Here is a 26,913-nt window from a genome sequence, read left to right as displayed (position 1 = left end):
TACACGAGACTTGCATGGATTCTACTCTTTTTACACACGTAAAAAGCACGTACATGCACCCAATTTGACAACCATAATTAGTATCCGGAATAATTGATGTCAACTAATGGCAATGGACTATCATTCTGCTGCACTGTCATACATAGCATACTACGGAGTAATCTGGTCCCCAGAAACTCACTTTTCCACGGCGGATGAGTTGCGCAATTGATCTTTACTCGAGTGCGCCACATGGAGGCGTGCGCTCCATACTTTTAAGCACACATGTCACGCGCTTAAAAGTATGCGTGAAAAAATCCCGTTTTGAATTGTTTATCCTGACGTCAGTTAGCAAGGCTTTCGCTTGCCCTTCTACCGTTCGGAAAGACTCTCCGCTGCGTTTCAATAGGAATTCAGGGAATCGATGGGCCAGAGTCAGCAACTTCACAACCAGCCCTTTCGGAGTCACTGAAATGATTATTGTTGATATCCCAAACCGGACTAAAACGACAGAATGAACACCTGTGCTTTTCTGTTGATTTTGGCTGTCCACATCCACGCCGATGGCATTGAAGGACCAACAGGTAATGTCCCAGGTTTTCACGAATTTGCACTCTTGCAAAGTTGTTCGTGTTTTGCTGGATTCAGATGATGTGGGAATATATGCGTGCAAAGTGTGGGCAAAAGCCCTGTTTCACTTTGCTCGCAGTGTGTTTGAAAGTTCTGAAAGACTTTACGATAGGCTATGAAATTCGGTGGCTGAATTCTGTTTGTTGGAGCAGGGCTTTGATACGTATTGTATTAACTGACCGTATTTGCTGAATCGTAGGCGACATCAACTCTTTTCAGCTTCCCTTGCTTTCAGGTCGTGGGTAAAACAAATTGTTAGAGTGCGTTAGAATTTGTCTGGGTTGATTAAGATGAACCAAAATGGCTTTTTCGAATACGAGAAAGTAATATTTATTGCACGTTTGCCGGACCAGGTGGAACAGAATTACTTTGTCTAGACCCATAGCTCCCGTTGTTTTTCTTACCTGCGCAGCTCGTGGTGAGATGCGGAGTGGATGGAGCTTGTGAAGTTATTTGACTTGGACACTTAATGAAGCTTGCCGCTTCTAATAATGATGTTTATTATGAACGATACAGCTAACTCATGAAGATGCAATGTTTTATAAAGACACTGCTTATCTCCATTTTCAGTGCAGTCCTGAATTGTCATCAGTGATATGCAATCCTTCCTTCCTATTGGGCTTAATAATTGCTATTTGACAAAATACCAAGATCATATTAACCATATGTAGGCCTAGCCTTTCCCTCCAAATTGAAACAGTTTAAAATAAGCGACTCCTTCTATTTTATTTTTATTTTCTTTACCTTTAAAATACTGGCTCTTTGGTGAAACTGTGAGCACCGACGGACCAGCCGGGGAAGCAGAGAAACACACATTAATCTCCTTGTATCATTGTTTTTAACAGTTGTTTTGTAAATACACCGACTTAACAAATTGGATGACACAAAGAGGATTGCACTTGCCCCCCTCCCGCGCGTTTTCAATATATTTTTGGAAATTCTTATCTGATGAAACCATGTTTGTTGGCAAGTTGCGATGTTTGACTTATCCAGGCTGTTATTTTTGTTGTCTGACAGCCTGCATGTTTTTAACGCACATCTGGCAGATTTTTAAATAGTCCAACAAAGACTTTAATCAGTAGCATTAAAAAATCGTGATGAAACTAGCGCAGACAATTATGATACAAAATTTGATGGCTGGCTGGCGTGTTTTTAGGGTGGAGGGTGGGTGCTCTCCTGCGTTCGCTCCTCCGCGCGCGTTCTCTCGTTTTCCATGTGTGTGCGTAAGTGATGGAGAGAGAGAGAGAGAGAGGGAGAGAGAGAGAGCGCGATAGAGAGAGGGTGTGTGTGTGATTTATCTATGACGAGGCCTCATCGGACACATCTTTTTAAAGATGCACCCCGAATTCTCTTCCGCTTCATCTATGGACTTGGAGACACTTAAGCGTTTAAGGCTCATTTGAAGAAGCTATTGATTTATATCCAAATGTCCTTCACTGAGCGATCTGTCATGCATCCGCTTTGCGCATGGCGTAATGTAATTTCTGTGTCTTTTTTCATTAGCGTCTTTGTCTAACAAATCCACAAGCTGTTGTCTCGGTCTGACTTTTGTTCGATTAATCCGTCTATTATCATCTGTGGCCGCCATTTCCGCCAGCGCGTTATCTGCTCCAGTTGACAGCCATACAGAACTTGACCTAAAGTGAATTGACAACAGGAACCGTGATAGACCCACACGAAGTGACTTTTTGTAGGTTTTTAGATCAGCCTCTTACAGTTAAATATTTATTTCAGCATAATGGTTTTTGAGAGCAATTGTGTGCATCGCAGATACTACCACTTACAGGCTATCACTTAAAAACACTTCTATAGCCTCAGAGTAGTATAGCACAGTAGCCTACACTTTGTACAAGTTCATCTGTGAACACTCTGTCTACCAACCATGAAGCAGGGTAATAAAAGTTCACTGTACTTACATTGAGCTAATGAAATATGGCAAATTTCTCAGTAGCCTATCAGGGGCCCCTTCTATAGATGATAATCTATTTCTGATAGCCTAGATTTGTGATGTAGGCTACTTGGTGCAAGAGGACAGAGCTAAACACCTGTAAAACTCAGTGAAATGCACTTAAAATGATAAATGCACTTAAAATGAACTTCATGACCCAACATAGTAATGCCAGCCAGTGCTTAACATAGGCTAGATACAAGTAATGGCCATGTGGCTGTGTGTGTTTCGGGGTTTCTGTGCTGTGCATGGTGTGACCTTGGTGGCTTCATCTTGCAGAAGAGCCTCTGCTTTTCTGGCTGAAGGTAATACATATTGATCATTTGCACTGAAGGAATATTCCCCTTCATCTTCATCAGGGCCCTGTCTAGCTCCCTATATCCACTGACGCGATTTATCTGAAAAACTTTGTTCTGTTTTGTCCCCCTACTCCAACCCCCCTCCTCCTCCCAAGGGCATGCAATATTATTGGTCTCCCAGGTCAAGCATAGAGATATTCGCCACATCACAATGCGGCGCAGGCATCCGAGCAGAACTCACATTGGTAAATGATTTCTGTAATGAAGTGAGCAAGGCATATCATTGAGACGAATGGTTTGAATTATGAAAATAATTAAACCACATGAAGATAATTAAAAGAGCTGGGACGGAACAGGGAGGCTGTACTCGCGTTGTCTCACGCTGTCGCCTGAGATTTGAGACGTGAGAGGGCTCATTGCTCTGTTTCACAACCTCGTTTTTTCCTCGTCGTTTCCTTTTTTCTCCCAGCAGTGACATTGTTTCATCTTTTAAAACTGGTTAGAACAGCAAGCAGCAGCACACTTACTAACAATTAATGGGAGCTGTTCACCTGCCTTATACTATTACTGAAGGATAGTCTCTGGTTCTGGTCTTCGTTCCAACCTTCATCTGATAAAAGGGGGAAGGAATGTCTTCAGTGGTTCAGAGGCCGCTCTCTGAGACATACATTCTTCTGAATAGGATTAAGAGCTCTTTGTAGTTCATTCCTGTGGTGGAAAGGTGTGAGTGTTACAGCTCTGTTATGGAGTTCTAGTTCACTGCTGTGTGTTTGGACTGGTGATGTGGCTGTAGTAAAGTCTCTGGCCTGTCTTGATTTTATATGAGGAGGAGGGCCTGTCATTAAAGCGGAGTGGGTTTTTGGTATGGCGTGCCAGTGCTGTCGTGGCCGAGTCAGTGGAATACCCGCAGACAGGCTGACGCCACGGGTTCGCATGCCAAGGATCTCGGCTGCCATCTCGGATGGAGGTCTGTGATCTGACGCACCACAAGTGCAGACCTCACAGGTGAAGCTGAGCCAGTAATCTACTACAGACTACTCTCATCTAGCCATTTCGTGCCTTTATCTCCACTTAATTACACATTTCCTCCCATTACCCCCTAGGGGAAGAAAGCCCAGGTGCTCAGGAACTAAGTCTCCCCTTTGTGTCTTCTGTTTGACTTTCACCGACTCCAGCCAGAAGGAACCTGTCGCTGAACTTGTTTCGTGTTTATGAGGATAGAGTGCTTTTTTTGTTTTTGGGTGGGTAATGGGAACACCAGCTACAGTGTGTGATGTGAAGGTCAGCAGCGCCTAGCTTGTGCTTTATTTAATGATGTGTTAGAGCAGGAGAAAGAAAGAAAGAAAGAGTCACACTCTTTTTTTTTACTGAAGATGTTTGTTGGGCAACGGACGGCTCTGGAGAGGGTGGGGGTGGGGTGCTGAAGGGCTTCTTGTCTAACTAAGCAACAGGGCCAGGCTGAGTCATGTCTGACGGGAAAAGGAGTGAAAGTAAAACGAGAACAAAAAAGAAGGAAAGTGGGGAAAAGAAAGGAAAAAAAGAGCTTCATGTTTATTGTCTCTGGAACAACCGGTTCATTCCTCTTCGGTGCATCAACAGCTTAAAAGGCAGATCGGTTCAAGGAAGCGAGGTGATGGAAAGTTGGCGGAAAATGAAAGGAGGGGAGGGAGGCGGCGACTCTGTCTGGGATCTGTTGACGATATCGTAATAGCCGGCTTGTCACCGGTCAGGAGCACTGTGTATCGGAGTGGTTTTAGCCTCCCCTCCCCCGGCACTGTCTGGACTTTTTAAATCAATCTTGAGAGACACAGCATGTGCAGAAGCCTGCAGCGGATGTAGGAGATCTGCGGTGGGCTCTCTGAGGGGTGTTTGTTAACACGGCGACTCGGCAGTAGACCCGGGCCAACAGCACGCAGGGGGAAACGCACCCAGCCGCCACATTAAATCAAACGTGGCCACGTAGGCTGATTAACGTGACCCCTGCACAACATGCGGGGGCAGATTTATGCGCTCGTTCGACCGAAGAAGACTATCTACGTTTGAGTTTTTTGTTTATACTTGCGGATGCCCTCAGTGAATCATGCTGTCTGTTATCTGAAGGAAGGGGTTTGAAAACATCATATTTGATTTGTTTGGTTGTGCGCGCATGTGTGTGTGTGTGTGTGTGTGTGTGTGTGTGTGTGTGTGTGTGTGTGTGTGTTTTGCATACCTCGCCTGGTGGTGGCTGCTATCTCTTCCATCTCCATGGTTTAGTGTCAGCTACACCCAGAGTAGAAGCCAGGGGTTAGATCTTTCACTGTCCGTTTCCTTCCTGAATATCACCCCCTCAACTCCTCTCACAGTGCACTGCAGGCTATGGATCCCTTTGTGTGGGGGGTCTTTATGTTTTGGGGTATTGTTGTTGATCTCCAGGTATCACTCTCTCTCTCCTCCGGTGAGCGCTTTGTGCTGCATTAGAAAGGCCAAGCGTGAGGTCATCCCCACGGCTGAGACAGTGATGTGGTCCACAAAGGTCCACCTGCTGTTGTCTCAGCGCCCTCCTCCCTCTTTTCGCAGGTGTGTGAAAATGCTCCAAGACCCCCCCCCCACACACACACACACACACTACCCTACATCCCACCCCACCGCACATGTCTCCGCTTCAATGGAAATGACCTGGAGGGAGGGCCTGGAGGGGTGGGTGGAGGTTGAGTTTGAGCTTCTCAGGGGTGAATCGCTCGTTTGGGCTTTGTGGCTGGAGTTAAGCTACGAGGACCAGGGGATCATATCGCATAAGCGTGTGTGTCTCACACACACACACACACACACACACACACACACACACACACACTCACAGTCCAGCCCTCTCCTTTGTGTGGCAGCTCCAGCCCCTTTTTTTCCCTCTGAGCTCAGCAGGCGATCCCTCTCTCCCTCCACACCGAGCGAAAAAGAAAGAAGAAAGCTGGGGTAGTTGTGGGGGAGGAGGGGGGGGGGGATTTACATATGACACCCGCTATTCTGCCCAGGCCTGCCGCTGGGACATCCCTGTGGGAAGATCAAGAGCCAAGGTCATAGCGGCAGAATGAGGAGGGCCTCAGATGTGTCCACCGGACATTTCTCCACAAAAGTGCCCGAGCAAGTGTGGAGTATCACATTTCAATGTGCTGTCTTCGCTATTAATCTACAGCTAACTGCAGAGTCGTGTTTAATTGAGTATTTATTGCACTGTGGGTTGATTCTGCTCCCCTAATCCGTGTTTGGAGACGGAGTTAATTCCTCTTTTGTTTCGCAGGAGTCTGTTATTAGGCTTTGTTTGGGTTGTTAATGTTGTATTTGTGTGTGTTTTTGTGTGTGTGTGTGTGTGTGTGTGTGTTTATGGTGACACACAGCACAAGGTTAAGCCATGTTTAGTGTGTGTGTGTGTGTGTGTGTGTGTGTGTGTGTGTGTGTGTGTGTGTGTGTGTGTGTGTATGTGAGCATGAGCATGTGATTAAAAAAAGTAGTGTACATTCCGCTTGGCCACACTGTGTGTGTTTACAGTGTTGTCATGACACTCTACGCTTCACTTCCTGCTGCCAAAAAGGTAGCGTGAGCCTCAGAGCGCACATCATCTCAATCAGCAGAGTGGGTGTCTGAAGGGGATGAAAGACGGCCTGAAATGTAAATATTGCCTTCGTCTGAATACGCCATGCTGTCCTTCCCCGCCCTGGCCCTTGGCGAGCTCACCGGCCGTCCGCCGGGCCCCATACATTACCGGCCGCTGGCGTATGCATAAAGCAGGATTTATGCCCGCCTGAATTTGCCAAACTGCCGGTGTCTGACCTTTCGCACTGTGTTTTATGACCTGGCCGAATGGAAATGGAATTTTATGGGCTTCTTTATCAGCACAATGCTTTCTGTGTGTGAGTATGTTAGTGTGTGTTTATATGTGTGAATGTATATGGGTGTGTGTTATATTTGTGTGTGTGTGTGTGTTTTTGCACTGGAGCAAGAGGATGCTCTAGGCACCATCAAAGAAGAAATAGATATTTTGGTGACCACTGAATCAGTCCTGTCATCTTTACCCACATGCCTGTGTTATGGGAGGATGGATGATGCCCAAGGGGCTGTGTATACATGTGTGTGTGTGTGTGTGTGTGTGTGTGTGTGTGTGTGTGTGTGTGTGTGTGTGTGTAACAAAACCCTTAGAGGCACTTAGAGGAAACTGAGCAGGGAGATTAATAGTGATGCCCCTCTCCCTTTTCACAGGAGCCCACCGTGAGAGGTGATGCTTTGGGCTCAGTGCACATATCGTGTGTGTGTGTGTGTGTGTGTGTGAGGTGACGCTTTGAGCTCAGTCCACATCATATTAATACACTATCGATTCCAGAGCCCCAACAAAGTCCATTTCACTCTGATTTCATCAAAACCACACATGGGACGTGACCTAGACATCCTACATAAATTATACAAGAATTTGAAGCCATGTTCTAATATTAAACCCTTACATGTAGCCTATGGGCATGTAACACGATACCAGGGAGGAGTGTTGATTTTTAAATGTGTTTTTGAGAGTGTGTGTGTGTGTGTGTGGGTGTGTGTGAGAGAGAGAGAGAGAGAGAGAGAGAGAGAGAGAGAGAGAGAGAGAGAGAGAGAGAGAGAGAGAGAGAGAGAGAGAGAGAGAGAGAGAGAGAGAGAGAGAGAGAGAGAGAGAGACTGAATCTGTAACTCAAACCTTACGTCATTTTCTGTTGTAGTGGCGCTCATTGTAAAGGCATCCAGTGGGAGTGCTTAGGAGAGGTTTGGGGCAGACCTGTGAATGACACATTGGGCTCAGTGTCGACACGGGACCCTGCAAGCCAGGCAGGATTTCCTGTGTGTGTCAGACACAGTTAGCCCCGCATCAGTAGGCATTGCATTGCTAGGCAAAAGGAGAATGGGATGAGTGTGTAATTGTCTCATGGTGTGTGTGTGTGTGTGTGTGTGTGTGTGTGTGTGTGTGTGCATAAGAGAGAGAGTATAGGGATTGTGTATGTGGTGGGGAACTTGTAAAATGGCGTTAGAGCAGCGGTTCCCAAACTTCTCCCCCCGCGTACCACCGCCTACATTCCGACTCGGCTCGCGTACCCCCACCATCCGACACATAAACACATAAAAACGTAACACATTCTATAACCCCCCCCCCCCCCCCCCCACCCCCCCGCGTTGACAATATTTGTCCGTTTCCCGGTTTTAGGTGCATGCATTTGGTCAGTTAAAAAGTATTATTAAAAAAAAGTTAAAAAGTTAAAAAGTATTATTAAAAAACAGTTTATGAAAAGTAGCCTGCATAGTAGCCTAACTACATCCACATACAATATCTTATAATAGGCCTACAACAACGCCTGACAAGGATGTATGCATTTGGACAACATTAGGCTATACAGCCTAGAAAGGCTAAACTTAGGCTACCTTTAGTTTGTTAAATGTAAAGCCTAGCTTAATGTTACCTTTCTTGCCCATCTGAAATAACTCCTAGCTTTGCTCCTTCCCTCCTTTCTGTTTTTGTTGTTTTCAAAAACCTGTTATATCCGCAAAACTCCCCCCCCCCCCACGGACCACGGACCATCCAACGCATTCAAAAGTAACGCATTTTATTAGCTATTCCAGGCTTCATGTTTAATAAGCTACCCTTTTTTTTTGATGAACACATACAGAGTTTATAAATGATATCCTTTCATTTCATGTTTCCATATCATTATGACCTGATTCAAAATTATGTATTTATTCATGAATTATTTACAAAAGATTTAAAATGTTCATTTTACACCTGTCCACCATAGCCCTTTTCATCTCGCGTACCCCCTAGAAGCAGCTCGCGTACCACCGGGGGTACGCGTACCACAGTTTGGGAATCCCTGCGTTAGAGGCATGTGAAGTTATTATTTTTGTTAGTGTTTTTTCCTTGTTTGTATTATTGTTCTTTGTGTCTGTGTGTGGGTGGGTGAGTGGGTGTTCGCGTATGAGCATGTCAACATGACGTGTGTGTGTGTGTGTGTGTGTGTGTGTGTGATGAGCAGGTTTCCCCTCCCAAGTCTGTAAAGAAGGCATTTCAAGCCAGATGACTGGTATCTGTGGCAGTGCCTGCCCCATTCCCTGGTGTTGTTGTGCTGCAGTGGCATGGGCGTCGTCACCACTCTGCCCACCCACCCGCCCACCCGCCAGCTGGAGCAGGCCCATGATCATGGCGCAGATGCCTCCTGCCAGGCTGGTTAAATATGATCAGAAACATGCCCATCTGTGGGCTGGGCAGCCACCACCCCTCACCCCACTTCAGCACACGCTGGGAAACATGGCCCCTCTACTTTATGTCCCTCCACCCTCGACCCCCCCCTGGATTAGACCATGTTATTCTGGGCCCAGTGTGGGACTTTGTACACACACACAGCAGTGGGTGGAGGTGTGTGTGTGTGTGTGTGTGTGTTGGTGGGGAGGGGGGTGGCATCTGGATGTACAGGGGTAGTAATAACATTGGTGGGAATTGAAACAGTGCTGTAGTCCAGATCCCATCTGACCTGCAGTGCCAGAATAAACAAACACAGGTGCGCGCACACACACGCACGCACACACACACACACACACACACACACACACACACACACACACACACACACACACACACACACACACACACACACACACTTCTTCTTCTTCTATCTTATTCCTGTTATCATACAACACTTTTGGAACTGTGCCAAGCCTGACACTCCAATCGTCTCCCATTCTCCCATTCATCGTCTCTCCACCTCTCTGCCCCCCTCCTCTCCACCTCTCTGCCCCCCTCCTCTCCGTCTCTCCACCCCCCTGCGGCTTGTGAGATGAGATGACTGAAGCCTGCTGCAGTCCCAGCAAACACAAAAGTGGGTCTGCAAGACAGATGCTCTGAGTCCTACCCCACTACTCCATCCTGAGGCAGGCGACGCTCCTCTCTCTCTCTCTCTCTCTCTCTCTCTCTCTCGCTCTCTCTCTCTCCCTCCCTCCCTCCCTCTCTCTTCACCCCTCCTTTCCATCCCCCACGTGTTTATTTTTAGCCTCTTGGCCGATTTATTGAAAAAAGTGGACCTGTCTTCATAGAATCATGTCCATAGTAGGATGATAGCTGTGGCTGTATCTGCCAGTCGTCCCCCACCCCCACCCCCCCAGCCCCACACTGCCTTGTCTGGGCCTGCTGGTTCTTGTCCTGCCGGAGCTATAAACAAACATGAGGCAACAGGAGCGGGTCAGAGGTTGGCACTGTTGTGTTACGAGCAAAGCTGACTGCAGCTTATAGCTGAAGCAACCTTGCTAACATCAGCACTCTGCACCCAGCGTTGACAGTGAAATATGAAACATTATCCCCTTTGAGCCAAAATGGCTTCCGCTGTGTTTTTTTTTCTGTTCGTTCCCCCAGTTTTGAGTTATGCGATGAAGAATCCCATGTCTCTCGAGCTGTACTACAGTCGCTCAGGTGGGGGGGGTGGGGGGTGTGAGGTGTGTGTGTGTGTGGGGGGGGGGGGGATGTGGCGGCAGGAGGTGCTCCTGCTGCGACTGGTTGGGCTGGTTTCCCAGGGTCGTCGTTAAATAAACATCTTCAGTGAAGCAGTACCGGAGTAACAGTCTCTATTAGCGCATTACCCACGCTGAGGCACACTCATAATGCAGGACCTGCAGGCATGCGGCATGGCTCAGCAAGACTCCCTGTCTCCCTGATCTCACAGGGCCTCTTCTGGTACATAGCCTGAGCTCCTTTTCAAATTCATCCATTTTCTCTCGTCGTCGGTCTCTTCTGGACACCTCTGGCCTTCCGCGTTAAGCATGTGGCTTGTGTCTGCTGACACTTGCATGGATGAGAGCGCTTGTGAAGGTGCTGGAGAGATTGGCTTCCTCCGTTTTTATCTGTCTCCCCCTCTGCCTGTACTTCTGCTCTTTCTCTTTCTTTCTCTTATGTCTTTCACTCTTCCCTTCCTTTTCCCCACTTCGCCCTAAATCTGTTTTCCTTCATTCCTTTTCTCTGTCTATGTATCCCTCTCCCTCTCTCTCCCTCCCTCTCCCTCTCTCTCCTCTCTCTCTCTCCCTCTCTCTCTCCCCCTCTTCTCCCTTCCCCTTCATGCTGTAGTGACTCTGCCTTGCCCCCAGCAGCGTGTTGGCACCCATGGGTATGTCACAGTGCTGCTGGAGTGCCAGCTGAGACCGAGCTGACAGCTCAGACAGCCCCCCCCCCCCCCCCCACACCCCCCTGGTCATCCTTCATCCAATGACCAGGCCGAGCCCCCACTCTCTGGACCAGAATTCAGAACAACTCAGAACAGTCCCTGTCATTACCACAGAAGGGTCAAGAACAGGTTCTCCCCAGGATTGCATCCTATAGACCCTTTCATCAATAAAAACAAAAACAATGCTTGAACGTTCTATTTCGGGCCCCAATCTACTTCCTCTGCATTAAGATAACATATGGAATGTTAAAACGGAAGCCTTTGGGGCCAACTATGATGCTGATAATGGAACCCTCTTGAAAGGGTCCATAGGGACATTTTCTTTTCTTGCCCCTGTCCCAGTAGTTCTTGCTTGGTTTGTTAAAGACCAAGTTCAAGTTCATGTCAAGCTCTGTAATGATAATAAGTTATGTGCACTTCTAAACCCAATTTTACTGTAAAGTGCCTTTTAGTGTGTTCTTATGTTGTACTGCTATATAAATAAAACTGAATTGAGAGGAGCTTCATAGATGCAGAACATGCAGCAGCTCTGTTTTTTTGGATTGGATTGCTTTAATTGCTGACAGTCATCAGAAGTGCAGCTATTTCTCTACAGTGGTGTGCTTAGTGGGTACCAATTTAAAGGCTTTCACCTAACAATCTCCCCTAATTACCTGGAATCCTTAAAAGGTACAAGATAAAATGTGTTTTCGTGAATCTGCTGTCGTGCTGAATCCTGCTTGAACATAATGAAGAAGTCGTTCTTTTAGTATTAAATTAGCTGGTGACTAACAAGAGACTCATTCCATCAGGTAGTTCTGTAGAGGAACAGAGGTGCCCTCTCTGTTTATCTGCCTGACAATGCCAACTTAACCACACGCACGTCATGTTAGAGTTAAACCCACGTTTCAGTTGAGTCACTTTGGATTTAATGAAAGCGATGAGCTACGCTGGCCATGATGGGCCTTTTGGATTCAGGTGCGGCTGTGAGACGGCCAGGGAGCAGAAGGGCTATTGATCTGACCACCGTGAGCTCTCAGAAACACGCCTCAGCACATTCCTCACTTCATCCACTTTCCTTGCACTATCTCGCTCTTTCTCTCTCATTCACAGTCCCTCGGCCTCTTCATCGCATTCTCCACTTACTTTTTTCAACGTGTACAGTGTGTGTGTGTGTGTGTGTGTGTGTGTGTGTGTGTGTGTGTGTGTGTGTGTGTGTGTGTGAGTGTAAGTTTTGTGTGTGTGTGTGTGTGTGTGTGTGTGTGTGTGTGTGCACTCTATTCTCATAGTATTACTCCCCTCTCATTCGTCATTCTCTCTCTAGAATATTCTTCATTAGAGTGGTTTGGAGAGGCCTCGTCTGTACCTCCTCCTTCAGGGGGATGTTGGTGCTTGGCGCTCGTCTTGTTCCCTCTCCCCCTCTGTCTCCTTCCTTCCTCCTCTACGATCTGATGTGCTGATCTCAGCAGTGCTAGCCGTCATCCACATTCATCCATATTCATTCAGCACTCGCGCTCAGATAAACATCTGTATGTTCACGCCGAGTGAAAGCGTCAGTAGTCGAGTTCCCTTCTGCGCCGAGTCTGCATCGTGTCTGCTCCGATCTGCATAGTAATCAGCAACCAGATCCATCTTTTTGGGATGTTCAACTTATTCCATCACTGTGTTTCATTTTCTTTCCACCACTGTGGAAATCAAATGAAGCATATAGTGTATAGTGTTGTACTGTAATGTAGAATATAATATTATACATGAGTTAGAGAATCAATGCTGTAAACAAAATCAGTTACTGAAGATTAAAACATATAGTGTCTAGTGCTGTAGTACTACATGTAATGTGGAATATAATATTATACTAATATTATCAATGCTGAAAACAAAAGCAGTTACTGAAGATTGTGTCAGTGTGCCAGTCAACTGTAGATTCCAAACCTTCCAGCTTCCTCTATGTTCATAACCATTGAACTTAACGAGAGTGTCAGACATGTACAAGCCCTTGGCTTTTGATTTTATCAGCTTAATCAGCAGCGGTACAGAGGGATTGAGAATGATGAGAGCTGTGGGGTCAAGCTAGCCACATGGAGCCGCTAGCTTCTCTTTCAGCCTCCCGATCAATAGGGCCAAGGGCCCCCGAACCTTAAAGGAGTGAGCAACAGCAGGTAGATTGTTCACTCCTTTTGTCCTAGGCTTTCCTGCGTCCAGCAGGGGCAACACACATGCACACACACACACACACACACACACACACACACTCCCCTCTCACAGGAGGCTACCATGGCTTTAGAAACAGCAGTGCATTTTATTATGGCGCCACCGGATCCTCAAACTCTCAGTCGTTAATGACCAAATTTGATCCCTCCGGGTGCTGTGGGGATAACCCGCTAATCCTGCTAATTAGCGCTGAGCAAACCAGGAGAACAGGCTCCCCCTGAACTCTCAGTCTGAACACTCAATGCTCAGATCAGTGCTGACACAGAGGCAAGGCACATATCAGAATAATGAGGATGAAAAGGGGTGGACACTCAAAACACGGCACAGCTTTTGGGAGGGTCAGCATAGCCTAAGCATTGCCACAAAGCTAGCTAGCAGTGGAATTGAGGTGTTCTATAAGGAGCGGATTTTTTTACTCCTTTTAGAGGTTATCAGAGGAGCATGTTCTGGTAGATTTGTACGCGATCTGAGCCTAGTCCAAGCCAGGTCTGAGTTTGGGGAGTGACAGTAGATTAGCTGCTGGCTCAGGGATGACACAAACAGGCAGAGACTCTGTGGATGAGCACTGAGAGTGTGGCGGTTGTGTGTGTGTGTGTGTGGGGGGGGGGGTGTATGTGTGTGTGCAAGCACCTATGACAATGTGTGTGTGTGTGTGTGTGTCTCTCTGTGTGTGTGTGTGTGTCTGTGTGTGTGTGTGTGTGTGTGTGTCTGTGTGTATTTGAGTGTGTGTGTGTGTGTGTGTATGCATGTGTATATTTGACTGTGTGTGTATGTGTGTGTGTGTGTGTGTGTGTGTGTGTGTGGGGTGGTGCCTGAGTCGGTCCACACAGTGTGTATTCCCCAGCTGTGTGTGTGTGTGGGGGACTGCGGTTCAGTGGGTGGGGTTGAAAGGCTAGCCGCGTGGCCCTACTTCCCACGGGCCACCTGGCGTCCTGCCAGCTCTGACGCACACTTCAGGCACCCACGGTTAGCGTCGGGCAGCATGAATCCATAAGAATGCACAATGCCCTGGCAGCCCTCTGTGATAGCTCTCTCTCTCCTCCTCCCTCCTCCTCCTCTCTCTGTCTCCCTCTCTCTCCCTCTTTCTTTCTCTCTTTCACTGTCTCTTTCTTCCTTCACTCTTCTTTAATGCTTTTCTCTTTCAGTGGATGGTGATGCTTTGGGAAACAAAAGGCATATTTATACTTATGTGACACATTGTTGTCATTTCCTTGCAGCACACGCTTTGACCCTGTGTGGGTGCCTGGGCCTCCACACAAGTTCCACACAAGATGCAGGCCAGCCCACGACTTTCGCCCGCCTGGTGGTTTCGCTTCATCGCGCAGTATGTCAGAAGTACTGTTGTGGTGTTATTTGCATACTTGACAAGATGTATGCAAATTGAAGCAACTCTAACCCGCAGGGAACGTGTGTGTTGTTTTTTTTTTTATTTATTTGTTAAAGAAAACTCAGCAGCGTAAGGACATCTGCAAACTGTGCTCCGGACGCAGACAGCAGTAGCACGGCTGTCTGAATTCTGTTGCGTCCACAACAATGAAAACGGAGCTCAGGAAAATTGGAAGTGATGGGAATATCGAGCCGGCGTTGGAAGTGTTGTTGTCAGCAGGCATGACAGGCTATCTGGCTTTTCTCCAGGGTGTGTGTGTGTGGGGGGGAGGGGGGTGATGGGCTCCTGCTCTTGTCCCTGTCGTCCATCAGGCGGTCAGCTAGGCTAATTAAGAAGCCGCTTAGCTAGGGATTAGGCCTGGTTGCAGGCAGATGAGTGGAGGCAAGAGAAAGGGCATTAGCGGGGCAGTAGTAGTTAATAAGGGTATTAGTGTGCATAGGTACTCTACCATGATGTGACCGTGAGAGGGCATGGGGGCGGGGGGAAAATAGCCCCATAGTGTTGCTGCTTTATTTTGAGTCGAGTAAAGTAATTGAGTTTCAAGTTCCCGTAGCAACTGATGCTCAACATTGTCTTGACCACGTTTGTAATTTTTTGTCTCCCATTTTGTGTATTTGATTCTGGTGCTATTTTATGGCTCAGCGTTGTTGTTTGTTGTTGTTAAGTTCCAGTGGTTTCTGTCCACTAGGGTTTTATCATGCCCACTCCCATACATACATGCTCATTTGTCCGCACAGATCAAACTCCACTATACACACACACACACACACACACACACACACACACACACACACACACAATTACTACCACGAGTTTAGTTGATGATTAGCCAGTTACTGAATTAAGTGAATCCATGTACTGCAGGTGTGTGTGTGTGTGTGTGTGTGTGTGTGTGTGTGTGTGTGTGTGTGTGTGTGTGTGTGTGTGTGACTGAGGCTGGTCAGGCTTGGTTCCACATCTGCAGAGATCGGGTCACGTGGCCAGAGCTTTGGGTTGTTTTGCGTCTTGTTTTTTACTGCAGTAATGACATCCATAGCAGAAACTGTCTGATGAAGACCTACTGTAGAGTTGATATGCGTTGGTCTGTTTAGTCTGAATTATTTTGATGAATAAATATAATACTTTTCTCACATACAGATCGAGTACTTTGATATTTTTTCCTAGGAAGGTGTGCCATTGTTACCTGACATCTGCATAGTGTTGTGTTTTGATGTGAAAAAAGTCTGTTAAATTAGTAAATGTAAATAAACTGCCATATCTCTGGAGTGGTGGAGTCAGTCTAGAGAGGTCGTGGGTTTGTCTGTGCATAGTATCCTCTCTCTCTCTCTCTCTCCATCTCTCCATCCCTGTCTGTCTTCCCTCCATGTTCTCCGTGTCTTCCAAAGCCCACAGACTCTGAAGAAAAACCGGCTCCCCTCGCTCATGTCTTAAAAATGTTCCATGACTTCCTTGAAAGCCACATTTTGCAATTCAAAGCAGGCGTAACTTGATCCTCGTGTCCTCCAAATCACCCTTCTCCAGCACCGTGCTTTGCGATGCTGATTGCTGGCAGAGAAGGTCTCCTAATACTTCAGCAATAATGCCAGGGGAAATGGGCTCTCTCCAAACTGCATATTTTAACCTCATTGACACCATTGCTTCACTTTAAAGGTAGATGGAGGCAAAAAGGGTGTCTGACTGCTCCCTGGTCAAAGTTAATGGCTCCAGCGACGCTCACTCGTGCTTTTAGTGCGGGGCTTGTCGTGTTTGTGTTATTGTGACCTTTCAACCTCCATTTGTTACGGCCCCAGAGAGCCTACTCTCAGTGAGTCACTCCCGTGTCGGCCGGTGTAGGGTGATATGGAAACATATCAGGTGTTTTTCACAGTGGGACTGTGGGCGCTGGTGTTACTATCACTGAGCTATGGAAGTGAAAATATTTATATATTTTTTTTAAATAAAACAATCATTAGATGCAGTGGCATGTTTTGAATGAAATGCCAGCTTGTTTGCTGCTTCCTCAGTTGTTATTTGGCTCGGTGCTTGTGTGTTTACTTTGTTAAAACCATCATTGTATGCACACACGCACACACACACTCACACGCACGCACACGCACGCACGCACACGCACGCACACACACACACACACACACACACACACACACACTCACAAATGTCTTCTTTGTCCACACATTCAGGGAGAGTTGTCTACTCCTCCACACCGAGCTGAAGGAGGCCTGTGGGCCTGAGTACCATTGACAGTGAGGGATGGGAGGCTGTGTTAGCAGCTTATAGCCCATCATTACGAATGTGACCATAATCGCCACACACACACACACACACACACACACACACACACACACACATAGAAAGGGAAACAGACACTCTCAAGCATATAGGAAGCTTTCTCACTCCATTGCTGATGTATCCCACAGACCCCCCCCTCCCCCCACCACCACACACACACACACACACACACACACACACACAGAGCTGTGAGGCGTCTGCTTTCAGGACTGAGACCGCAGTGCTAGGGATTTACTCCGGTCCAGTGGGCCTTGGCGGCGCCAGGCATTCTTCCGAGGGGATTTGAGGAGCGGGGGCCTCGTCTCGGCTCCGCCGCTCCGCTCACCAAGCAGAACCTCGCCTGGCCCGGCCCCGACCCAAAAACCCAATCTGCCCATTATTAAGCAATGAATGTATACGTGCGCGTGGGTGACAAGGAAAATCGCCCGCCGTCAAATTGCCTGTCTGCGCACAGAGTCAGAGAGAGAGAAAAAAGATAGAAGAAAGCAATAGAGAGGAGAAAACAGAGGGGAAAGGATAGAGACGCATGCCTTGGATTGGGCCACATTATCTTGTCACCCCATGCACAGGCACAACTTTTTTAGCCTTGGAAATGTGTCTCTTGAGTCGAGGTGTTATGTGACTTGTGTAAAACTCAGGAGAACTTCAGGGTATGTACAAAAAAAAAAGATCTACCTGACTGCATTAATTCTGCAATTTAGCAAACAAAAAGCTGAATAATTTATGCTTCCCCTTATTAAAACTTTGAAGGTCTTTGAGTCCTGCTTTTTTCCTCCTCTCCCACTGTGTCACTATCCTCAGTGTGTGTGTGTGTGTGTGTGTGTGTGTGTGGAGCAGAGTTTGCAAGTGTGTGTGTGTGTATGAGGCCATGGTCAACTCCCACAGGGGGCCGGTGGTGCGAGTGTTGTCATAAAGCGGGGCCGCCGCAGAGCTGGTCCCCCGGTGGTCATTAGAGACTGAGCAGGCCTGCGAGCGCTGCGTCTGTTCCCCTCGGCCCTGCAGGGGAGCACACACATGCGCCCAGGAGAAACTCACAGAGGTTGAAAGAAGAAGAAAAAAAGCACATGCACGACTGGCCTGATTAAACGAAGAGAGAGAGAGAGAGAGAGAGAGAGAGAGAGAGAGAGAGAGAGAGAGAGAGAGAGAGAGAGAGAGAGAGAGAGAGAGAGAGAGAGAGAGAGAGTTCTGGCCGAGGGACACACCCCAATGGGGTGGTAGCAGCCTAAAAAGTGATTGAAATAGCCATGCCTAGTTGATGTGTATACAGTATACAGTATAGTGTGTGTGTGTTTGTGTGTGTGTGCTTTGGCGTGTTTGATGTTTTTATTGTGGCCGTTTTTATTGTGGCCATCTGCATGTGTACTTCTTTGTTGTGTGTGTGTGTGTGTGTGTGTGTGCGTGTGTGTGTGTGTGTGTGCGTAGATGCACATGTGTGGAGCTGTGCACACCTGGACCATGTCAAGCTGTGTAGTGCCTGTAGGCGGTAAACTGCAGGTAATGAAATAACTCAACTTCCCCCTACAATTACACTGTGACTGATGAAGGGTCTGCCTCCCCCCCTCCCACACACATCTAATAGACACAGTGATGTCTTAATTTTCTCACACAAGTACTGCAAGTATATTGCTCTACTGAGCACATGCTATGTATTCAGACCAACATTTGAACCTCTCTCACTCCAGTAAGTATCTATGTGTCGTGTGCTCAGGCATACACTCACACACTCATTAGCATCATGACTCAGTACATCGGTCGGCTCACAAAACCTTTCCTCAAACCCTTAGCGATTAGTGTTTGCTCTTGCCACACTCTCCCACGCCTTACCACTCACAGACTGCCATTTACACACCAACTGGTTTACTCTGGTGGCGCCTCAGGACTTAGATAACTTTTTTCCCTTCTATCTTCTCTCTCTCTCTCTCTCTCCCTCTCTCTCGCTCCCTCTCTCTCCCTCTCTCTTCCTCTCTCTCTCCCTCTCTGCTGGTGTGGGTGTCGTTCGTCTCATTAATTAACCCCATGCAATCACAGTTCACAGACTCTGAGCTCTCTGCAGCGTGTCCATGCTGATCAGAGCACCACTCCGGCTCCCTGGCCTCTCGTTAGCTTGTGGCGCAGCCCGCATCGAGAGGCATCTGTCTCTCTCTCTCTCTCTCTCTCTCTCCCTGGCTGCTCATTGGCCATGCCACTTGACAGGGCTGTTTGCAATCAAACTGGGTTCATCTATTTCTCCTCTCTGTTTTATGACAGGGCACAGGGCACAGCTGGTACTATAGCATTTTGAAGTATCGGTCCTCTAATGGACGGTAACAGCTGCTGGCCTCTGGTCCCCTCTTGTCCAGCTGAGTAAGTGTGTGCTCTAAGATGCCCTAGTTGTTTGTTTTGAATGTTTTTTAATGTTTTTTTATTTATTCATTGAAATGTTTTTATTTCACTTCTCAAAGGGGCAGGTGCATATCGCATTCCTAAGGGGTTATTCCAGGAACGTGGTTTATTGACCAACCTAAGTAATCTAAGAGTACATAAAGAGTATGTGAGGATAAAACTTCCTGAAAGAAAAGCCATGTGTCATAGAGGCTATTAGAAGGTTCACCACTTACTCCAGCGCACCCATGTTTGTCACAAAACCATGTGTTTGTAATATCTCTCAGGGCTGCAGGCTTAGCAGGCACCAGGGGGGAGGGGGTTACAAAGAGCATACAAAAGAGAGAAGAGTTATGGAGAGGAGGAGAAGAGGAGAGAGGAGAGGAGAGAAGAGGAGAGAGGAGAGTTATGAAGAGGAGGAAAGGAGAAGAGAGGAGTTATGGAGAGGAGGAGATGAGAGAAGAGAGGAGAAGAGAGTTATGGAGAGGAGGAGTGGAGAGAAGAGAGGAGAAGAGAGTATGGAGAGAAGGAGAGGAGAAGAGAGGAGTTATGGAAAGGAGGAGAGGAGAGTGATGGAGAGGAGGAGGGAGAGAAGAGAAGAGAGTTATGGAGAGGGGAGGAGAAGAGAGGAGTTATGAAGAGGAGGAGTTATGGAGAGGAGAAGTTATGGAGAGGAGGAGGGAGAGAGGAAGAGAGGAGTTATGGAGAGGAGGAGAGAGGAGTTATGAAGAGGAGGAGAGGAGAGGAGAAAAGACGTGAGTAACAGAGAGCTGAAGGAGGGACATTTACCCTGCCAAGCAGCCACTGGGCCCAGTGCTGTCATGGCGACTCCAGTGGTTGGCCCGCTTAAAGCTCATCTACCCCGCTGAGAAACAGATGAAAGAAAGATCCACAGGAAATGAAGAACATCAGGTTCTCTCTCTCTCCCAACTCTCTCTCTCCCTCTCTCTCTCCCTCTCTCTCTCCCAACTCTCTCTCTCTCCCTCTCTCTCTCCCTCTCTCTCTCCCTCTCTCTCTCTCTCTCTCCCAACTCTCTCTCTCCCTCTCTCTCTCCCTCTCTCCTTCTCCATATTTCCCTCTCTTCCATCACCACATTAAAAAACTCATCACACTCATACAGATGAAGGTTGCCTGGCAACGTTTATTTGAAGCTCCTGCCCCGCTCTGGAGCTGTTCCGCCATCTCCCTGGGTGGTCTGGAAGCCCTTATTAAAATCGGTAATTAATCTCCGGCTCTTTTTGCCAAGCAGAGGTGGCTCTTGTCTCTAGAGATGAGTTATTAACTCCATAAATAACAAGTCTCAAACGAGTGCTCTGGTGTAAAAGCCTTGCCTCGTTGTCTCATGTTACAGTAAGCACTGAATACTTAGTTTGTCATCTCAGTCTATGATATTTGATTTATCCGAAGGTTGACAATAATACTCTACACCTCACTTGGGAAACCCCAGCTCTGGTATTACTCCTTTGAAGCAGGGATGATAGGGACTCAAGTACACGGAGGAAAGAAGGGTGGAAGGATGGATAGGTGGAAGGCCCCACAGATGTTTTGCAGTATTGACTTTGGCTGTCTAATAAGGGTGGGGTAGGTTGTCCAGAGTATGTGTGTGTGTGTGTATGAGTTTTGGCTTTACTGAGTGAGTGCACTGGCTCAGGCTTTATACCTTGTGTGTGTGTGTTGGCGGTATTAAGTCTGTGTGTGTCTGTGCGCCTGACTTTGAAAGAAGATTGATGGGCATATGCATGTGTGTGTGTAGTGTGTTTGTTTGTGTGTGTGTGTGTGTGTGTGTGTGCGTGTGAAGTGTACATATTTGTGTATGTGTGTGCTGGCTTTGACAAGTGTTTACACAAATCTGTGTCACCTTGTATGTCCCAGTCCCTGTTCCTCAGACGTGGGTTATGTGCTTTGGCACAGACGGAGTCCGCCGTTGGTCGGTCAGTCCGCCCGCCCGCCCGCCCGCAAGCCACAAGGTCAATCCTCATCCCCTCTTACAGCGCGGAGAGACTTCCTGTCCTGTTCCTGGGTTGGTAACTCGCTCTCCTCCAGAGATCTGGGCAGAGGCCACTAAGTCCAGGCATGTGATTCCCAAAGCATCTGAAGTAAAAAATTAGGTCAAAGTAAAGGGGCCTTGGCCGGGTTTTAAGGGAGAGAGTGTGTGTGTATGTGTGTGTATTTGCACTGTGAGGTTTGAGTGTGTGTGTGTGTGTGTGTGTGTGTGTGTGTTTATGTGTGTGTGTCTCTGTGTGTGTGTGTTTGCTTGTGTGTGTGTGTGAGTGTGTGCATAATGTGTGTGTGTGGAGGGATTGGTATGGATGCCTGCCTGAAAGTGCTTTCCAGAGAGCAGCTGGCTGTGGACTGGCCTGGACTCTGGCCCTGCACAGATCGAGGTCTCGTCCCGTCTCGGCTGACAGGTCGGGCCGTGACACCACTGACTCTGGAGAGAGAGACCGAGGGGCTGTGTGAGGGAGGTGACATGGCCAGAGGCCAACTGCTTCCCAGGGTCACACAAACACAGACGAGCACACACATTCACAAGTGTATGTCTAGGCGTACTCTTAAAACTGTTACAGAGATACAGATACACATACACAGAAACACTGATGTGGATACACCACATGCAAGTCAAGGCAAGTTTATTTACATACATTTATCTACATAGAGACAATTCTATGTTCTTTACATGCTGTAAATAAAAACACAAAGGACAAATGATTGAAATGGCTCAAAGTATTTACAATAAATAGAATAATTATAAGAACATAAGTACAATAGCAGAAATGAGCAAACACATTGTGGAAGCCCTGATTTGTTTATCAGGCAGAAACTCCACTTTTCTGTCTGGCATTACACCATTACCATGCACTAGAAAATGACAACAGTACATTAATACTGAGAAGCACACACCACCGCATCTTTAACTCAACCCAGACCTCTCTCTCTCTCTCTCTCTCTCTTTCTCCTTCTCTCTCTTTCTCTCTCTGACAAACACACACACACACACACACACACACACACACATTCACATACTGTGACAGAGAGGGGGATAGATAGGGGGAAAGAAAAGAGTACACAAGAAAAAGAGCACAAACGTAACAAGAGAGAGAGAGACCTGGATAATGGACAGATCCATTACAGTGTCATAAAGTGTGTTATGAGCATATTTGCGGTGGCTGGTGTGAGGTAAGAGGATACCATATCACTTCGCCATCTTCAGGGAGGCTAACATAAACAAGTTAGTGCATGTCGGCCCGAATCAGACAGGCGGACATCCTTAGAAGCTGCCCGCAAAGACTGCTGTGTGTGTGTGTGTGTGTGTGTCTGGTTGTGTGTGTGTTCATCTTAAGTACACTGGTAGGAATGTACTGCATCCAACAATTTGTGTGGGCAGACTGCCTGCTCCTTGAACTAAGCACACACACACACACACACACACACACACACACACACACACACAAAGATACAAACACATACCCAGACACCACACACACAGATACACAAACACATGCATATTCATACCCACTCACATATACACACACACAAATGCACACAGAGACACACACACACATATATCCAGACACACACACAGCTACAGACACACACACACACACACACAGTGAGGTGTGAAGCTGTGATTGCACTGAATGCTAGTCTACTTGAAGGTCTTTTAGCAGAGCTGAGCACACGCAGCACTGCAATTTCTCCTCATTTTCTTAGAATCTAATTAATTCTGGCACCTCCAAATAAGGAGATCCTTCCCCTTTTTCGGGCTCATCGGGCCAAAGTGAAACTTTCTCCTACTGTGCTGAGTTAGTCTGAGTTGGCATGCCGTACTTCATCAAGCTACACGACTCTCTTCCTTTCCCCTACTCTCCCTCATCACTCACGTCCTGGGCTCTAGTGTGTGTGTGTGTGTGTGTGTGTGTGTGTGTGTGTGTGTGTGTGTGTGTGTGTGTGTGTGTGTGTGTGTGTGTGTGTGTGTGTTTCCTGAAATAAGCTCCAGTAAGGCCCTGGGGAATGGCTCTCAGTCCCCCAGCAAGGCCACACAGCTGTGGAAGATTAAGGGACTTGATGACAGGGAATACATTACTCTCGCTGATGGTATATTTTGTGTGTGTCTGAGTGAGTGAGTGTGTGTTGTGAACTCCCAGGGATCCAAAGACACGAGGAGAGTGATTTCCAGCAGACGGTTTCTTTTATTAACTTATAAAGCCTCAAACTGAGGTACTCAAAATGCAACAAAAACTTGTTGATCTTTTTTGGATCTTGAGTCTGGAAGGTGGACGGGCCCTCTTGGCTGATCTGCAGTCCACTCTGCTCTTCAAAATTACTGGGCACAAACAATCACACTTGAAGCAGTTTAAACAGACAACATACTGCTTTAAACCAAGGACAAAAGCTGTATGGGTTTTACCTCCACAGCCCTGCTTCCCCCCTTTGTCTCTCTAACAACAGGTCTTCTCATGTGCTGTTCAGAGCCAATCTAACAATTTGCAGCTGGACTCCAATTAGTGGATTTGCTGACGTCCCTAGTCTTCAGAGCACTTCCCCAGGGTCTTAGTGCCCTTCCAGCATAGCCCTGGTGAAGTATACGCCATCCACGACCTTAACCAAGGGGATCCGGCGGCGGTTTGCCCTAGTGGGACAACAAGAGCAGCTTGGGGTACCACAGTGTGTGTGTGTGTGTGTGTGTGTGTGTGTGTGTGTTGGGGGGTAGGAAAGTGGGAGAAACTTTATATGAATGCACCAGAGAGAAAAAGAGTCTTTGTATGTACAAGTATGTGGGATGTGAGGGTTTCTTGATGATTTTGATCATTACATTTGTAACCTGTCAGATCGCCTGTCTCCCAAGAGATTGGACAGTGTCATCTTTACAGTAATTAGACATTGGCACACGCCCTGTTATGTCTTGTTCTCAGTGTGCTATCGAGAAAAGATGGAAGGACAAACAAATGGATTTCTAAAGATTCTTTTGTGTTCTACGTTTAAATCAACAACACATGAAGGACCTTTCAATCCGGTTACATTGAACCACAATCAAAAATCCAACCCTGTTTCATCCTGTTTCCAATGTATGAACATTTCACTTCTTTCTGGGTTCCATTTGAAAGTGAGACATTGCTCGCTTGCTGTTAGACTGTGGAGTAAATTCAATGATACATTTTTTTCTTTGTGGAACCTTTCCCTCTGTCTATAGAGGTCTGTACTTGGGTGTTTACCTGACTCGTAAGCACACTATACTATGTCACGCCAGATGGATACCATCCAGAGAGCAAGAGAGAGAGAGAGGGAGAGAGAGAGAAAGGAGAGTATTAAAGGGGGTTTGGCCCTGTGTAACATCATTTCAACACCTCCCTCCCCTTCCCTCCTCTCTCTCTCTCTCCCTCTCCTATAGAGGCCATATAGGGCCAGCCGTATCATGTGAAAGTGCCCCATCAGCAGCTGTGCTGGCTGGCCATACATAACCCAGGGCCTGCCTGTCACACTGGCCACAGGGACCTCCATCCCCAGGCTCGAGATGTGCGTGCTGGACACTTAAGTCCTGGTTTTGTCTGTCATAAGTTGTGTGTGTCTGTGTGTGTGAGTGTGTGTGCCTGTGCGCGTGTGTGTACATATTTGTGTGTGTGTGTGTGTATGTGTGTGTGTGTGTGTGTGTCTGTGTGTGTGTGCGTGTGCTTGTGTGTGTGTGTCTGTGTGTCTGTGAGTGTGTGTGTGTGTGTGTCTGTGTGTGTGTCTGTGTGTGTGTCTGTGTGTGTGTGTGTGTGTGTGTCTGTGTGTGTGTCTGTGTGTGTGCCATAGGGCTGTAACTCACCATCAGCAGCTCATATCTCTCTGGACTTCCGGGAGTCAACCCTGACGTTCGCCCCATTTGGGGACACAGGCCATCCATCCTCAGCTGGGTGTGTTGGAGTCAGGGAGAGGACTCTGAGTTATGGCATGAGGGGTGGTCAGGGTTAGGGGTGACCGGGACACTATGGGGTGGGTTGGAGGAGTATGGTTGGAGGGGAGTGGGGATGAGAGCATGTTCATCACTACAAGGACAGACACATGCGTGTGCACAGGCACATGCACTCACAAATACACGTATATACACATTACACACGCACATCTACACACATGTGCACGCTTTTATGGTACACACACACACATACACACACACAGAGAAGTTGGTGTCGCATGGAATACACACACACACAACAAAATAGCCCTAGAGGTGAAAGCTCAAACTAAAATGAAAACTAAAGCCTCAGATGTTTCTTGTTTTTCATTATTGGACATTTGAAATGATTAATAACACACTTCAAAGGTTTCTTTTTTTGGCAAACCAAGCTAGCGAAAGACATGCCTCATGCCCCTTTCTTTTCAAACACAACCTCCCACCCCTAACAACCCCTCCAGACACCTCTCCTGTTGGACTTCCATCTCTGGGGCATTTTCCAATTTGCTGTTGGCAGCCCAGAGGTGAATGTTGCCCTCGGCCTGTGCCCCTCCCATGGGACCCTCGGGGGGCCTGTCGTCCTCTCCACGGTAACAGCCACTTGAGTGAGTGCGTTCGAGCGGCTGCTGTGATGAGCTGTAGACGAGTCAATAGTGCATTTGCTTTCTCCTCACACTCCACCAGGACACGGACACACTCACAGCCTCCATCATTGGCCTATTAGAGGCTGGTTTGTCCTGTATCGACCACCAGGGCCCGAAGCTCCACCACTGTGCTATTTCTACTTTCCTGTGTCTTTACTGCTCTCTGTCTCTCTCTCTCTCTCTCTCTCTCTCTCTCTCTCTTTCTCTCTCTTCTTCACTCTTCCTCTCTTCTCTGTCTCTGCTCATTCTATTCTCTCACTCTCTTCATCTTTCATCATTTCCCCACTCTTTCCCTCTTTTTACATCACTCTCACACTTTGTTTCTGGCCTGCTCTCTATATGTTCTTTCTTCTCTCCTCCACAGCTCTCTCTCTCTCTCTCTGCCTCTCTCTGTGTGTGTGTGCTATCTCTGTCCCTCCCTTCCCCTTCTCTCCCCTGCCTGCCCACTCCAGCATACTTTAATAAAGAAATGATAATGTCAGCGAGCAGCCGATGGATGAGGCAGGAAATTAGCAGCGGCCTGAAAGACTCCGAGTTGCCGCGAGGACTCTGAATATTTCAAAGCCTCACAGACACACCGGCCTCAATCTTGTGAAATCAAACTAAAGTGTGCTCACATGCACGCAGCACACACACACTCACACAGCACACACACACACACACACACACACACACACACACACAGACATACACACACACACACAGACAGACTCGCATAAAGTCTGCCATAAAATGCCATAATTGGTTTCCACCAAAGAGAAACTAAAACCACTTCTATAACCACTATGGTGTCATTAATTCTAAAACCACTTTGGAATCAAGATTTCAGAGTAGCGCAAGATCCACACTATCCTGAAATCCTTGACCTCCTACTGGTTTTAGCATTAAAGAAATCAGCATGGATTACATTTGGGATCTCTCCTGGAGTTACAGCGCTTCTTATGGCTCGACAAAGTTCAGCTGGGAGCAGGTAAGGACTGGGAATAGTCTGTCCTTTAGCTGCTAGTACCCAGCTGAAAATTAGTAGTCGGAGCAAGCTTGCAGTTTGAGTTACGGAGAGTGACAGAG

General features: G+C 47.4%; 1 protein-coding gene across 9 annotated transcripts in view; it reads left to right on the top strand.

The window, feature by feature from the left end:
• The first annotated feature begins 343 nt into the window (after positions 1-343).
• ptprub (protein tyrosine phosphatase receptor type Ub) overlaps positions 344-26,913 on the top strand; it is a 223,636-nt gene continuing 197,066 nt past the window's right edge. For all 9 annotated transcript variants that reach the window (XM_042107080.1, XM_042107078.1, XM_042107079.1 and 6 more), the window contains exon 1: positions 344-563. In XM_042107080.1, coding sequence (XP_041963014.1) covers positions 494-563 — 70 coding nt within the window. In that variant the 5' untranslated portion in view covers positions 344-493. The remainder of the gene's footprint in view (positions 564-26,913) is intronic.

This window comes from Alosa sapidissima, chromosome 10 (assembly GCF_018492685.1).
Source record: "Alosa sapidissima isolate fAloSap1 chromosome 10, fAloSap1.pri, whole genome shotgun sequence".
Taxonomy (NCBI): Eukaryota; Metazoa; Chordata; class Actinopteri; order Clupeiformes; family Clupeidae; genus Alosa; species Alosa sapidissima.
This window is presented reverse-complemented; position numbering and strand designations above follow the sequence as displayed.